Source organism: Aulonocara sp. 'chitande type north' Nkhata Bay, linkage group LG9, assembly GCF_057382095.1.
Source record: "Aulonocara sp. 'chitande type north' Nkhata Bay isolate Kocher_YH1m ecotype deep benthic linkage group LG9, A_spYH_male_GT1.1, whole genome shotgun sequence".
Classification (NCBI taxonomy): domain Eukaryota; kingdom Metazoa; phylum Chordata; class Actinopteri; order Cichliformes; family Cichlidae; genus Aulonocara; species Aulonocara sp. 'chitande type north' Nkhata Bay.
Window position 1 is genome coordinate 6,073,992 of NC_141352.1, and position 16,035 is coordinate 6,090,026.

The 16,035-nt window shown below is 45.1% G+C and overlaps 1 protein-coding gene across 1 annotated transcript; it reads left to right on the plus strand.

Annotated features, from left to right (window-relative positions):
- Nucleotides 1-4,893: 4,893 nt before the first annotated feature.
- On the plus strand, nucleotides 4,894-15,752 carry LOC147321494 (uncharacterized). The gene is made up of 3 exons (XM_086305390.1): nucleotides 4,894-5,843; nucleotides 14,151-14,729; nucleotides 15,743-15,752. Exons 1-3 carry the CDS (start codon nucleotides 4,894-4,896, stop codon nucleotides 15,750-15,752), a joined length of 1,539 nt encoding a protein of 512 aa, XP_086161516.1.
- Nucleotides 15,753-16,035: the final 283 nt, after the last annotated feature.

Genomic DNA, 16,035 nt, shown 5'->3' on the forward strand with positions numbered 1-16,035 from the left:
GTCAGTGTTACCCAACCATGGTCCTCAAGGCACTCTGCCCTACACGTTTTAGGTTTTCCACCCTAACAGTTCATAGAAACACGGGTGTAGTTAACAGTAACATGAAGGAATGAATGTGACTGTTCAATAGACTGGGTGGTTAAGTTCTCTTAACAGTGTAGCCCATTGTGCCTTTTTCATGTGCAGCCTTTTTTTCATCTGGTCTGTAAGTGCTTTCTTAGTTTCTCCCCCCAATTAAAATAGTAAGCTAAAGGGAATGTTCAGGTTTTTTGAAGTGGAGTTACCTGTAGTAGACAGCACTTAGCACGCTGACTTTGCAGAAACAGCAGTGAGTGTTGGGGACAAAATAAGGCAACAAATTGCTTGGGGAATGAGACCACAAAACAACACCAGTTGAAAATACATATACATATTTAAATAATATTTTCAGTGCTTCACCTGGTAGGAATCCGTACACTAAACATAGAAGTGCATCTGTTCCTGCTGCACACATTGTTACTGTGTTTTTGGCTAGTGCCAAAATAAATTACTAATTTTAACATTCTAATGATTTTTTACTACAGGAAGAGTAACAAATATTTCCAATATAGCATACAGTAACAGTTCTACAAACTGGAAGATTGCTGAGTGCTGTCTACTGTATATACAAACATAAGTACAACACCATTACAAATACTATATTCCAACCGATTAAGCATGTTCTATATTAAAGTATTTCAGATGTTTGCAGAAATCTTAATAGAAACAAGAATGTGAACCTTTATGTTCCTAATGGGTTTAGAAGAAAAGTTGTCAATTACAGAGATTGATTACATTGTAAAGAGGTTTGTATAACATTTTAGAAATAACTGTTATTTTATCCTGTTATTATATGCAAAATACAACCTGTTTTTGAGTATGGTGTATTTTGAAAGACACCAGTAAACCATTCTCATTTGTACAAAACATTGTCCTCTCTGTTACATTCTATACATCTTTAAACATGAACATGTCTAATGACACCGCTGAAAGTTATTTAACTACTCATTCTATAAGGTCAAGGTCAAGGTAACTTTATTTATACCCAAAGGCAAGGTAAATTTGCTTTACAGAAAAATGACAGCATTTGGCATCCCTTTAAAAACACACATACCTAGTAAATATATAAAGCTCACTGTGGCACATATATAGTAATTTTAATCATTATTTAATTCAGTGACAGCAACGGGGACAAAGCTATTTTTATAACGCTTTGTCCTGCATCTCGGAAATAGAAACCTCCGTCCTGAGGGAAGAAGCTGAAATTCACCCCTTAGAGGATGGGAACCATTTTTAAGGATTGATAAAGCCATCCACTGTACCTCCTTAGAGTACAGGGAGGCTAAACAAGACTGTGGCTCACCTATCAGACGACTGGACCATCTCACTATCTGATTTAGAGAGTTTTTCTCTGTGACAGAGGTCTGACCAAACCATGCCACCAAACAAAAGGATAAAACAGACTCAATAAAAGAACGATAAAACAAAGTTAAAATTTTTTGGTCAATGTGGAAATGAACAAGTTTCCTAAGGCAATAAAGGTGCTGGTGACCCTTTTTACAAACTGATTTGCAATTTTGATCAAAGTTCCGTTTTTCATTTATTATGGTCCCAAGATATTTATATGATTGTACTTGCTCTATTTTCTGACCTTTAATTAAAGTGACTCCGTGCCCATTTTGTTGTTTCCTAAAATCAACAACCATATCTTTTGTTTTAGATATGTTCAGCTGGAGATAAGACTCCTCACACCACTGAACAAAGTCATCAATGACTGGACCGTGGTTAATTTCACCCTCTTTCAGTAAGCTGACAATAACAGAGTCATCTGCATATTTAATAATGACCCTGTTTTCATGTCTGCCCTGAGTTACCGTAATTGTCGGGCTATAAGCCGCTACTTTTTGCACAAGCTTTGAACCCTGCGGCTTTTAGTCAGGTGCGGCTTTTCTATGGATTGTTCATGAGCAGATTTGTTTGGTTTGTTCCGCTGTTGTACGGCACTACGTTGCCTGGCGGAAGGATCGAGGTTCAAGAGTGGTATGTTGGTCACATGTCCATCCGCCAGGCAACGTAGTGCCGTACGAAGTAGCGCGAAAAACAAACTTCAAAGTAGCACTACGCGTTCAGCTGGAGGCGTGGATGATGAGCGGTGATAAACTTGCGAAAAGCAAGTTATGCTCAACTCCACCGTTGGATTCTGACAGCGTGGAAAAGTGTGAAAACATCCACGATCACCAACGGATTTCGAAGGGCTGGACTGCTGCATGATGGAGAGGAGGACACCGCCACGGCCCTTCTGAGGGTGTTCGACTCTGACACTGACAACGAGGATTTCTTTGGTTTTGAAAGTGACAATGAAAGAGAGAAGCGGAGAGTGGATGACAAAGCCATCCTGAACCTGTTTGTTTCCGACACTGGAGAAGAGGACTTTGGTGGTTTTAGTGCGCAGGAAGAAGAGAAAGATGGTGAATGACTGACTTTTCTTCTTGATAAAGCCGTGTCACTGCACCTGAGCCTAAAAGGTAGTCTGAATCTATTTTTCTGGTGTGCTGTAGGTTATTATGTACTACATTTGTTACTCATTTATGAAGCACAGTACATGTTTTGTACTTGTAATTACCGGTACTTGTACATGTACCCTAAAAAGTTATGCAAATATGTACCCATAACTTGTTTTTCAAAATATTAATAAAAGTGATGTCTCCAAACAGCCGTCTCTTTCCTGACAATTCGCTTTGTGCATATTCTCTTACATATGATAAGTTAACATTGAAACACCTGCGGCTTTTAGTCAGGTGCGGCTAATGTATGTACAAAACAGGATTTTCCCCTGATTTTAGCTTGTGCGGCTAATATTCAGGTGCGCTCTGTAGTCCGGGAAATACGGTAATTTACTGACATGGATAAAATTAAAATTATGTTATACAGTCATTTCTGATAATTTTGCTACAAAAACAAGATAACTACACACTGGAGAAAAATAATTACTTAATAATAAGTACATTAAGCTGTAGGAATACGTACTAAAGTACAAAATGTACTAAATTTGTATGTTTGTGTCCATTTAAGTAGCCTCAAATAACTGTGAACGAACTGTATCCCTGAGATGAAAATATAAATCAAGGGCCTGGGACATTCTTATATCTGGAGGAAGATTTTTTTTTTCAATAAATATTAACGTTAGCCCGCGACTTTGTTCCAGTTTTCAATTTTGGCCCACTGTGTATTTGAGTTTGACACCCCTGGGCTAGCTGGTATACAATGATGTGCTACGTGATCGCTAGCGACACAGCAATGTTAGCATAACATAAACAGTGAAGCTGGAGGACGAACACTAACACTTTTCCACTTATAAAAGTTAACGTGAAGGTTCCTCATGGTTAGAGACAAATGCAATCGCATGGCAGGATGCTGTAAATGGACCAAACTTCAGTCAGGAGAACAACTGAGATAATCCATCCACAATACAAGGTTAGTCATTAATATACTGCAACAACATGGGAATAGAGCAGCTGCCAGAGAATTCAACATTAATGAATCAATGGTACAGAAGTGGAGGAAGCAAGAAGAATGAGTTTAATAAAGTTTGATTTATCTGACTGCTTTGTTTCGCTTAATGTGCCTTATAATCCCGTGCACCTTATGGTCCGAAAAATACGTACTGCACACTGCAGTTTAATGTTGCAAAGCACCTCTTTTTAACTTCAGTGGATATTATACATGGTTATGCTGAGGATATGTCAGCCCATTTCTACTGGAAATGCCTTTTGGTTAAACTTTCAGCAAGGAATTTGCATTTGCACTGTTAAAATTGTATAAAGCTTTAATGTACATAAAAACCAGCTTCTTGTTTAAGTGAAAATAAATGGAAGGTTGTCTTTTTGCGCTAGTAATGTTGTGGAGTTGTATTTTGTCTCGCATCAATTATATCGTCAGTTATATCGTTATCGCAAATTTTCAAATATATATCGTGATAAATATTTTTGGCCATATCGCACTGCTCTAGTAGATGGGAATTCCAAGCTTGATTCCTCCATTATTATTGTGCACAAATCAAACACTTGCACATCACATGGGACTGAACTAACAAAAGTGCATGTCACGATCCTGGGTCTTAGGACCCAGTGTTTTGAGTTCTAGTTCATTTTGATGTTTATAGTATGTTTAGCTCATTAGGCCTCCTATGTTCATTTGCTTATTAGTTCCCCCTTGTGTTTCAACCCATGTTAAGTCTCCCCTGCCCTTCATGTCTCTCTGTGCCCCCTCTGTTCTGTTTAGTGTGTGTCTTTGCATGTTTGAGTTTCTTGTTTTCTGTCACCCTGCATTGTGCATTATGTTCTCATGGTTGGTCTTTTGTTACTCCCTCTAGTCTAGTCTCTTGTGTTCAAAGCTGAGTATTTCCCTCTGTGTATTTTGGTTCTTAGACCTCTGCCTTATGGTTTGTCTCTGTTTCTTAGTTGCTGTCTCCACTGTGTCTAGTTCGCGTCTCTGTGTGATACTTCCTGTTTTACTTTGAAGGTCCATGCCTCATGTGAGTGTTTCTAGTTTTGCGTCTCTGTCTCGTCCAGTCCTGATTTCTCCCAGCTGTGCCCTCCTTCTGTGTCTCATTCCCTCGTTATCCCTCTGTGTATTTAAGCCCTGTGTTTCTCTTTGTCAGTGTCGTAGTCTCCATCATAGCTGTGTGACTTTCCCTGTGGCTCCTTGTGCGTTAGCTTTCCCAGTTTAGTTTATTTTGTATTGTTTTTCGTGTCCCACTTCACGCCAGCAATAAAGCTGTGTTTTTTTGAGTTTACCTTTTGACTCTGAGTTTGCGTTTGGGTCCTCTCCTGCCTGCCACACAGCCGAATCATGACAGAAGACTACGACCATTACATGGACCCAGCAAACCGCTCTCAGCTGTATGAGCGCCAGGAGGCAGCCCTCGCCCAGCTGGAGGAGGAGCTCCGCTGGAAGCCGTGGCGCGCTCCGGATTATGAGCACTTATTCCGCGGAACTCGGCTGGCTTTTGGAGGTCCCCGAAGTTGCCAAAAGCCTCCGCCTGTTGCCCCGCTCGCACCCAAGCCTCGGCCGCTTCGGGTGGGAGTGCTCCATTTTTCTTCGGATGCTCACGCTCCAGCCTCTGCATTGCCGTCCCGCACGTCAGAGGCTCAGCTTTATGCCCCGTCTGCTTCCTCACCTCAGAGGAAGCCACGCTCACGCCGCCGTCACTTTTCATTTGCTGAGCAACTCCCGGTGGTGAGTTATAATGACTGCCTTTCACACATCCCACCTGAAGCCATAACTAAAAAGAACAATAAGCTCACCTCTGATCCGTGGGGAACTTCCCTTATGGATGATGACACGGACTGGGAAAAGTTATTCTGCTTTGCTCCCTCTACACAGGGAGAGATGAAAGACACTACCCGCTCGCCTAAGTCTGCACATGCGGTTAAAGGAAAAACTGTGAACCACTCCACCAGGTCTCAAACACTCAGTTCAGGTTCTGTCAGTTTAGGTTTTGTTAAGTCTGGTTCAGTCATCCCCAAGTCAGCTCACTCTACAACTGTTAACCCAAGGATTTCAAAAACTATGAAAACAAGGACTGCTAATACTAAGACTGCAAATCATGAAGTGGACGGCGGGTTCATTTTTGATAGATCTATTTTTGTCGACCCTGAGCCTGCCGTTTCTCGGACTGTTTTTTCTGAGCCTGATCCTTTTCCTGCTCGTGTTTCTCCCCCCGGGGCAGCTCGGGCCCAGCGTACCTCTGCACCCGTGTCTGTTCCTCGGGTGGGGGAGACTGAGGCCCAGTTGGCTCCCGCTCTGGTTTCCAGGCCGGCTGAGGCTCTGACCTTTTCTTTTTTTTTTTTTTTTTTTTTTTTTTTCTTTTTGGCCTGTCCCGTTTGGCTCTTTTGCCATCAGAATTGTTGTCTAAAGGCAAAGAAAGATGCCCAACGGATTTACTTTACCAAACTGACCATCCCAGCCTTGCCGTAATGGTCCATTTGATTCACCTTTTATTGTTTATTTTATTTTCACTTACTGAATACGGGACAGACTTGACTGGGGGAAAGAAGGGGAGAAAGAAAGAGGGAAAGAGAAACAGCTGAGAAGAGGGACGGGGGAGAAGGGCAAAAGACAAAAACCAACAGAACGGGCAGAGAAAAAAAAATACATATATCAATCACCTGGATCACCTGCTGAGAAAGAAAAAAGAAAGCAAGCAGAAGAGAACAAGAGTAATAGAATAAACAACATCACAATGATATATGGGAATATGACAGTAAATACTAAATGTTAAACATTATTGTGCAGCACATAAGATCAACAGAACACAGTGTGCTTTGAGGTAGGAGCCAAAAAGGGTGTAGTTTGTGGGTGTGATCACCCGTGCGTACACCTGTGAGCATGGACACGCTTGTTTTTTGTTTTTTAAAAGGTTCCTTCATGTAATAATCTGCTAGAGGGTGTGGGGGGGCCACAGCCCCGTCCTCCAGGGCGTGAAGCAGGTGTGGAGGAGATCAAAACTCCAGACATCCAGAGGCCCCCAGAACACAAGAGACCAAGGAAGACCAACAGAGGGGCAGCTGCGCCACTGTCCCGGAAAGAGCTGAGGAGAGTCCCAGATGAGGGCTCACTCAGCAGCCGCGGAGCAGAAGCCAGGGGGAGTTGCAGTGACGCGCCCGTGAGCTCCGCCGGCAGCCAGCTGTGCCTGAGTGACCGAGCCCCAGGCCGAGAGGCCGGGGGCACCCCACCTCCGAAGTGGCCCGAGCGAGCCCCAGGCTCCAGGCCCCGATAAGCGGCCGCCAAGGAGTGAGCCGGTGTGTACCTGGAAGCCCATCCCCGGACACAAGGAACCACCAACGCACCGATGTCTGAGGGGGTCCGCCACTGGCAGGGGAAGTGGTGGTAGGGGGAGATAGGCCTCCAAACCTTGGAGGGCCTGAGATGTCCCCAGAGAGGTGGCGCCTGACACCCAACCTGACATATAGACACAGACATACAGGCACACACAGATACAAACATCCATTCCCACCCTCATGCTCTCATATGCACTTACTCCACACTCAACCAACGTGGAGACAGACATAAAGAGACGTTGTACACACGATCACACTCCCCAAGCGTACTCTACAAACCGGGTCTAGGTGCCCCCGCCCCTGGAGGGGGGAACTGCACCCAGACCCAGGTGGTGTTTCCCTTTTCCCTGCGGTGGGGGGAGGCAGACCGCCCCGACTCCGCAGCAGCAGGAAGGCTCCACACTCTAAGGTGTTCTAAGGTGCATTTAAAACCCAGGAGGGCTTGGAGCTACCTGCCAGAGAGCAGCAGGTAAGCGCATGGTCCCTCCTGCTAGCCCTCAATGTCTACGTGTATTTAAAATTGAGAGGTGGGCAACGATGCCAGTGGTGGGGTGTACACCCTGATGGTACTTTGGACTCCGTGTATCGTGCCCACCCCCAAGATCCTATATGTATGTGTAATGAGAGTGTGAGTAATGTGAATGTCTAAGTTGTGGGATAAAATTGAGGCAGAGGCAGCCAGAAGGGGACAGAGGGGGGGGGTAGCCTCCTCTGCACCCTGGTGACATACCCCTACTCCAAGGCCCTGCATGTGTGGGTGGTTGTGGTGGAGCGGGAAGAGGGAGGCAGCTGGAGATGGGGAGGGAAGGAAGGGAGGGGCAAGTGACCCCTCCCTGGGGCCAGCTCCCCCGCTGACCCCAGTAGGCACCCCCATACTCCGCGACCCGCCAGGGAAAGGGGGCCCAGGCCCATCCAGACCGGGCCCAGTGCAGCAGCGCCGCCCGGCCCCACAGAGCCCGGGACAGTCCACCCAACCCCACCACAGAGAAAACTGCACCCACCCCACCATCCACTCATCTTCCAGACTACATAAGACAATAAACACCCAGGCTGAGATCTTCCTCCACCTCTCCTGTATCTCCCCCTCCTGCAGAGGGAGCTCCTGAGGAGAGGAAAGCTCCTGCAAGATGTGACAATCTCCCCCACCAGTTGAAGAGCCCCCCCAGGTGGCTCGACGCACCGGCGGCACCCTGCTCCAGGGCTGGGCCCCCATGCACCCACCCGCCCACAACCCCGGCAACACACCAACCAGGACCCAAGCCCCCGAGGCCCGGTCCGGGTCCCAGCCCAGAGACGGAGCGCCCCCAGAACCTCACGCCCATCCCGGACCCACCCAGGGGCAGCCAGGCTACCAGGTCAGTAACCCACGTCCGTCAGCACAGACCCTCCCCTAGCCCCGCTGCACGCAGCCGCGAGGAAACAGTCACCTGAGAGCCAACAGAGCCCCTAACCGGACATGACCGCTACCCCGGGTTGAGCCCCCCAAGGAAGATGCCTCCGGGGAACCCCCCGACGCCCTAAGCCTGTCCCTACCCCCACACCAATCACAACAGTGAAGGCGGGACCAAACTATGACCCCCCACCCCCACTAGGTGATGGAGCTGATAAAAGGAGCCCAGAGCAATTGATCTGATGTGGTGGCAGAGGCTGTATCAAGACTAATGTAATCTAATAGATAATTTCTATATTGGTTAGAATTAAGATTATTTTTATTTTTCCAGTTCATGAGGACTGTTTTCTTGGCTATGCATAGGGCAGTGAAAACCATATGGGCGATATTCTTTTCTGAAGTGACATTATCTAAGCTGCCCAACAAACACACTAAGGGGGAAGTTGGAATGTTACATTTCAGACACTTTGATAAGTCTTCACATATCTCGCGCCAAAACTTCTGAACTGGTGGACAGAACCAAAGAGCGTGGATATAATTGTCCGGTGAATTGGTTTGGCAGTGTGAGCAGTTGTTGGTAGACGTAAAGCCCATCTTGAACATCCGATGACCTGTATAGTGCACTCTATGTAATATTTTGTATTGAATTAATTGAAGACTGGGATTTCTAATTAGATGAAAGGTTTTTAAGCAAATCTGAGACCAGAAGTTTAGGTCTAAGTTAACTGATAAATCCGCTTCCCATTTTGCAATAGGAAGTGATATTGATTCATCTGTTTTAGAAAGCATTCTGTATATTTTGGATAGTAATTTGGGGGGTTTAAGAGTAAGAAATTGAACCACACTTGGTGGTGTTTGTAGTTCAACTTGACCCGGTTTAAATTTCTTTTTTACTATGGATTTAATTTGTTGATATTCTAAAAATCTTTTCTTGTTGATCCCATATTGTGTAACTAGTCCGTCAAATGAAATAAATTCTGTTCCTTCTAGTATATGTTCTAAATATTTGATTCCTTTATCACTCCAATCTGAAAAGTTTATCATATTATTGTTTTGTAATATGTCAGGGTTGTTCCAGATTGGTGTACGTTTGCATGGGATTAATGAAGACGCCGTCAATTTTAGAAACTCCCACCATGCTGTCAGAGAAGAGCTGATGTTGATGCTTTTAAAGCATTCATGTCGTTGGATGTTTGAGCTGATAAATGGTAGGTCTGAGATCTCTAGATTATTGCAGAGTGCTTGTTCTACATCTAGCCAAGGTTCATCTAAGAGGGTGTGTTTTAGCCATCCTGAGATAAACTGAAGCCTGTTGGCTAAGAAGTAGTGCTGAAAGTTAGGCAGTTCTAGTCCTCCTTTATCCTTGGTCTTTTGTAGTGTTTTTAAGCTTATACGTGGGGGTTTATTTTTCCAAAGGAATTTGGACATACATGAATCTAGAGATCTGAACCAATCTTGTGGCGGTTTAGTTGGGATCATTGAGAATAAATAATTTATTTTTGGTAAGACCATCATTTTTATAGCGGCAACCCTTCCCATGAGTGATATGGGTAGACATTTCCATCTAGCCAGATCATCTTCTACCTTCTTTAAAAGTGGGATATGGTTTAATTTAGTTAGATCTGCAAGCTTGGGAGAAACATTAATACCTAAATATTTTATATTTCCCGATTGCAGTGGTGTAGAAGAGGAATTATGGAAGGAGCAATTAATCGGTAGGACTGTAGATTTTGACCAGTTAATTGAGTAATCTGATATTCTTGCAAAAGAGTTTATCAATTCAATCACCCCAGAGATATTGGTTTGTGAATTTTGGAGAAAGAGTAACACATCATCCGCATAAAGGCTGATTTTATGTTCCACGTTCTTGCATTTTATGCCCTTAATTACTGAATTCTGTCTAATTGCTGCTGCTAGTGGTTCAATAAAAATTGCAAATAGTGAAGGGGAGAGTGGGCATCCCTGCCTGGTGCCCCTCAAGAGACAGAAGCTGGAGGATGTCTGGTCATTTGTTCTAACACAAGCTGTTGGGGAATTATATAATATTTTTAACCAGTTTATGAAAGAGGATCCAAAACCAAATTTGTGTAAAGTTGCAAATAGAAATTTCCAGTTAACTCTGTCAAATGCTTTTTCTGCGTCTAAAGAGAATATTGTAGTTTCTAGGTTTTTACTGTATGAGTAGTCTATCAAATTAAGTAATCTACGTGTATTTGTTGATGAGTGCCTACCTTTTATGAAACCAGTTTGGTCAGGATGAATTAAGAGGGGGGTTATTTTCTCCAGTCTCTTTGAGAGAGCTTTGCAGATTATTTTAAGGTCTACATTTATAAGGGATATTGGACGATAGCTTGAGGGATATACAGGGTCTTTGCCTGGTTTTAGCAGGAGATTAATGTTTGCAGAATTCATATTTGATGGAAGTCTGCCCTTTTCTTTAATTTCCAACAACGTTCTGTAGAAAACTGGTGCTAGAATCGACCAGAATTCTTTGTAGAATTCTGCAGGAAAGCCATCTGGACCTGGAGCCTTATTATTGTGCATACTTATCAGGGCTTCCTGGAGTTCACCTGGTGTCAGTGGTGAATCCAGTGCCATTGCTTGAGTGTCCAATAATTTTGGAAGAGTTATGTTGTCCAAAAACTGATCAATTTCTTTTTTAGATGGGTTTATTTGTGGTGAATACAACGTTTTATAGAAATCCCTGAAAATGTTGCTTATTTGTATCGGTTCATATAATGTGTTCCCAGATGAATCTTGAACAGCACATATAGTTGTTTTTTCTTTATTTATTTTTAGCTGGTTTGCTAGAAATTGACCGGATTTATTACCATGTTCATAATTTTGTAGGCGTAGTCTTTGTACTAAGAATTTTGTTTTTTTATCAATTATCTCATTTAATTCTAGTTTTGTTTTGCGTATTTTGTTCAATGTTTCCTGATCTTGGTGGGACGCGTAGGCTTCTTCTAGTGATTTGATGTTTTTTTCTAATTCCTGAATATTTTTGTTTTCTTTTTTCTTTTTATGTGATGAGAAAGAAATTATTTTACCTCTCATCACAGCTTTCCCTGCTTCCCATAGAACAGAAGCTGATGTTTCGGGAGTGTCATTATAGTCCAAATATGAAGTCCACTCTTTTTTAAAATATTTAATAAAGTCTTCATCTTTAAGTAGTGATATATTAAATCTCCAGTTTTTTCTTGGCGTAGTATTATTCTTGTGCATTAGTGTTAAAGATACAGGACCATGATCGCTGATAGCTATAGGGTGAATCTCAGTGTCTGAAATGTCGTTCAGCAGTGAGCTACTGACCAAAAAATAATCCAGACGAGAGTAGGAGTGATGGACATGTGAGAAAAAAGTATATTCCTTACTGGTGGGGTGAAGGGAGCGCCATGCATCGCAAAGACCAAAGTCGCTCATATACTGTTTGATTATATTTGTGGACTGCCAATTACGCTGAGTTCCCGCTGTATTGAGCCTATCCATGTCTTCATTTAGTCCAAGGTTGAGGTCACCTCCAAGAACAAGTGTGCCATCTAAGTGTTCAGAGAGTGCACTGAATAAACCGTGAAAGAATGAGGGATCATCAACATTTGGACCATATACATAGGGCTGCTCAATTAATCGAATTTTAATCACGATTACGATCTGGGCTTTCAACGATCATTAAAAATGACTGAGCCAATTATTAGCCCCTCCCTCATTTATCCGCGACACCTTAAAGGCCGGTCCGTGAAAATATTGTCGGGCATAAACCGGTCCGTGGCGCAAAAAAGGTTGGAGACCGCTGATTAAGAGGACCCGAGGGAAGCTCGGAAAGCTAAGCACAAGTTATTTGGAGAGTGACTGCCGTTGGTTGAAAAGAGAGTTTAAAAAAAAACTTCAGTGGTGTTGCACACTATTTTATATTATTTTTTTAAAGTCATTGTTAACCCTTTAAAGCCGGTCAGAGCAGCACGCTCCGTTTTGCGTAACTATTGTTAAATCCCTGTAGAACCTGAACCACGTAAGCTAGCGCAATAATTTGTTTTGCATATGAAACCGGAGGAGTTGTACTTACATCTGATGCCATCAGCTTGTCCTCGGTCACGGTTTCCTTCCACATATAGCTTTGCAAAAATTGCATAAAAAGCGCTTGCAGGAACAAAAACATAATATTCCAGAAACACGTTTTGCCGATCCATCAGCTGTTCGTAACACTTCCCACAGTGAAATGATGCACATGCTGTTTTCTTTGCAAATTTGCATCATAGGATTGTTTTTTTTGTTTTTCCTGCAGTATATAAAAATTGCTGTATCTCCAAAATAAAACTATGAAGACACTCAAAATAAATTTCCTGTTGTTGTAAACTATTTTTTGCAACTTTATTGTATTTAAAGTTTTGAGGGATAAACCTCTTAAATTTCTCCAAGTAGAAATATATGTAAACAAAACAAAAGCGATTTTCAATTTTTTTTGTAGTTTATTGCACTTTTTTGCAATTTATGTAATTACTATGGACTTAATGCATACATATTATTAAAATATGGGCTATAACAGTTGTATTGATGTATAGCAACTTGAAATGCTCCCACAAATGGCACTACAGCATGTAAAAAAATAATATAAGCTCTGGTGGACTTGGTTCTATAGTAGGTCTTAAAGGGTTAAATAAATATCGTCAAATAATCGTGATCTCAATTTCAGTGAAAATAATCGTGATTATCATTTTTGCCATAATCGAGCAGCCCTACATATACACTTGCAATACATAGCTTTTTATCACGTATAGATAGTTTAATGATTAAGAATCTGCCCTCTGGATCTATAACTGTATCGAGTACTGTGAAATTAATATTTTTATGTATTAAAATTGCTGCTCCCCTTTGTCTAGAATTATAACAAGCTGAGAACACATTGGGAAACTCAGGTGTTTTAAGTTCATTCGAACCTCTAAGAGGTCTGTGGGTCTCTTGTAATAGGACAACATCCGCCTGTAGTTTTTTGAGTTGGTTAAATATTTTTAACCTCTTTTCTCTGGAGCCAGCTCCATTTATATTCCATGTAATGAACCTCAGTGTACCCATAGATGTTTGTGTATAACTAGGGATGTATGCTGTGTGCGTCGCTTAGACAGGTGGAGAGAATACGTCACTTGTTCATAAATAAAGAGAAGGAGAGAGAGAAAAAATGTGTGGCGAGATGCTCCCTGAGTCTGACTTTGTGTATGCATAGTTACTAATATGAGTAGGCTTGGCATACTCATATGTGTGTGTATCCTAAACGACTGTGTGCGCTGTCTGACTGATGTAAATGTGCTGCCGTTGAGCGCATGGTGCGTATGTGTCGAAATAAAGGATGTTTGTGGATGAGTGTCGAAGCAGGTGATCGAGGCAGTGAAAGGAATAAAGAAAGAAACCAAGGACAGGGGTGAGCAGCATAAAACCAAGAGGGGGAAAAGAGAGGAGGAAAAAAACAAAACAAAAAAAAACCAGAAACAAAACGTAAACATTCCAATTAAATCACTGACGGAGAGTGACGGTGTTAATTCTGCTATGAAATCACACTTTAAGATGCGATTTGATACTGGTAAGTTAAACAGATGTTAATGCAAGTTAATGTGAGTGGATAGGGAAATGGTGTAGCTGATTCTTATCTGGTGTGAGGTTAATACAGCCACGGAGTGATGTTGGGGTCGCGGTGGAGCTGTCCGTCCACGTACAGCCGGTCCACAGCGATGACAGCGCGGGAGCCCTTCTGGATGAAGCCGCGTCGGATTGGGAAGAGGACCCTGCGTCGTTCCAAGATCTCTTTGGGGAACTGGTCGTTCACGCTGAAGTCCGTTCCTTTTAATTCCCTGCCGCGGCTTTTCACATGTTGCTTTTGTTTGAAGTGGCCTGTTGCTTTTGTTTGAAGTGGCTCTGACCTTTTCTGCACCCGTACCAGCTCCTCGGGTGGGAAGGGCAGTTGCCCAGCCGTTGCCGGTACCTGTTCCGGTCCCCAGGGTGAGGGCAGCCAGGATACAGCCCGTCTCCGCACCCGTACCTACTCCTCGGGTGGGAGTGGCTAGTGTCCGGCATGTGCCTGCACCCGTCCCTGTTTCTACTGAGGGCTCAGGAGAATTCAGTCCACAACCATCACCACCATCACTACTGCATGCTTTTCAGTCTATAGCTCGGTCAGTAGCTCTGTTAGCAGCCCAGTCCATAGTTCACTTTCCTGTGCTTCCATTAGCTCAGCCCTTAGCCCACTGTGCAGCTCAGCCAGCTCCCCATTGTTCAGCTCAGTTATTTGCTCCATCACCTGCTCAGCCTTTTGTTCAGCCAGTAGTCTCGGCACCTACTGGTCCTGCCACTGCTTCAGCTGGAGGGCCCGAGGAGCCCGTCCAGCCTCATGCCTCGTCAGCTGGAGGGCCCGAGGAGCCCGTCCAGCCTCATGCCTCGTCAGCTGGAGGGCCCGAGGAGCCCGTCCAGCCTCATGCCACGTCAGCTGGAGGGTCCGAGGAGCCCGTCCAGCCTCATGCCTCGTCAACTGGAGGGCCCGAGGAGCCCGTCCAGCCTCATGCCTCGTCAGCTGGAGGGCCCGAGGAGCCCGTCCAGCCTCATGCCACGTCAGCTGGGGGTTCAGGAGAACCGCACCAGCCTCCTGTCTCCGCTGGAGGGTCCGAGGGGCCCGTTCAGCCTCCTGTCTCCTCTGGAGGGTCCGAGGGGCCCGTTCAGCCGCCTGTCTCCGCTGGAGGGTCCGAGGGGTCCGTTCAGCCCCACGCCACGTCAGCTGGAGGGCTTGAGGAGCCCGTCCAGCTGCCACCTGCGGCCGCCTCATCAGGGTCTTCGTCCTCGTCTGGTCCAGCCTCGTCAGAGTCTTCGTCTTCGTCTGGTCCGGCCTCTGCCTCTGCTGCTACGCCTGGTCCGGCCTCTGCCTGTGCTGCTGCTACGCCTGGTCCGGCCTCTGCTACGCCTGGTCCGGCTTCTGCTACGCCTGGTCCGGCTTCTGCTACGCCTCAGCCTCTGCTTCAGCGTCGCCTGGTCCTGTGTCCTCCAAGCCTCGGCCGGTACGCCTGACGCTTGGCAGCCGCCGCTGCCTTCCGCGCGGCCGGCCCCCTGAACTGCTCCGTCTCCTTCGCCGCCGCCGCTGCCTTCCGCGCGGCCGGCCCCCGGATCGCCATCGCCTGAGTCGCCGCCGTCGCCTTCCGCACGGCCGGCCCCCTGAACTGTTTCCACGCCGTCGCCTTCCGCACAGCCGGCCCCCTGAACTGTTTCCACGCCGCCGCCGTCGCCTTCCGCACGGCCGGCCCCCTGAACTGTTTCCACGTCACCGCCGTCGAGGTCGGCCCCCTGAACCGTTTCCGTGTCGCCGCCGTTGCCGTCTGCACGGACGGCCCCCTGATCAAATGAACTATGGACTTCTGGACCGTCACCCTCCGGGTCGGCCCCCTGAGGAGTTGTGAACTGTTCCCTGCGCTCCTGTGTTTTTGATGGACATTGTGTTTTTGTGGCTTTGTTTCAACAGCGTAATTTAATGTAATTAATTACCACCACTGGTTATTATAGTATGGGCCATTTACCTGAATGATTGGCATGAAGCAGAACTGTGACAGAGCTTTGTCAATGAAATCCCCAAAGAAGAATCCTTCGTCCTTCAGTTCTCCTAGAAGCGTGATCCATGGCTCGACTCCTTTTCTCATCACTCCCCACCAGCTCTCAATTCTCTGGTTTGTGGTACTTGCTCCTGTGACGTATCTTCTGTCTCCTGCTCTATCATGCCCGTCATTTCTCCGTAAATAACGCTGGAGGTCTCTGACC

What these genes read in the sequence shown, in the direction of transcription:
- LOC147321494 (XM_086305390.1), top strand. Translation starts at nt 4,894, where the DNA reads ATGGACCCAGCAAACCGCTCTCAGCTGTATGAGCGCCAGGAGGCAGCC. An exon ending in CTGGTTTCCAGGCCGGCTGA is followed by an intron (nt 5,844 to 14,150) that starts GGCTCTGACCTT and finishes TTTGTTTGAAGT; the next exon opens with GGCTCTGACCTTTTCTGCAC.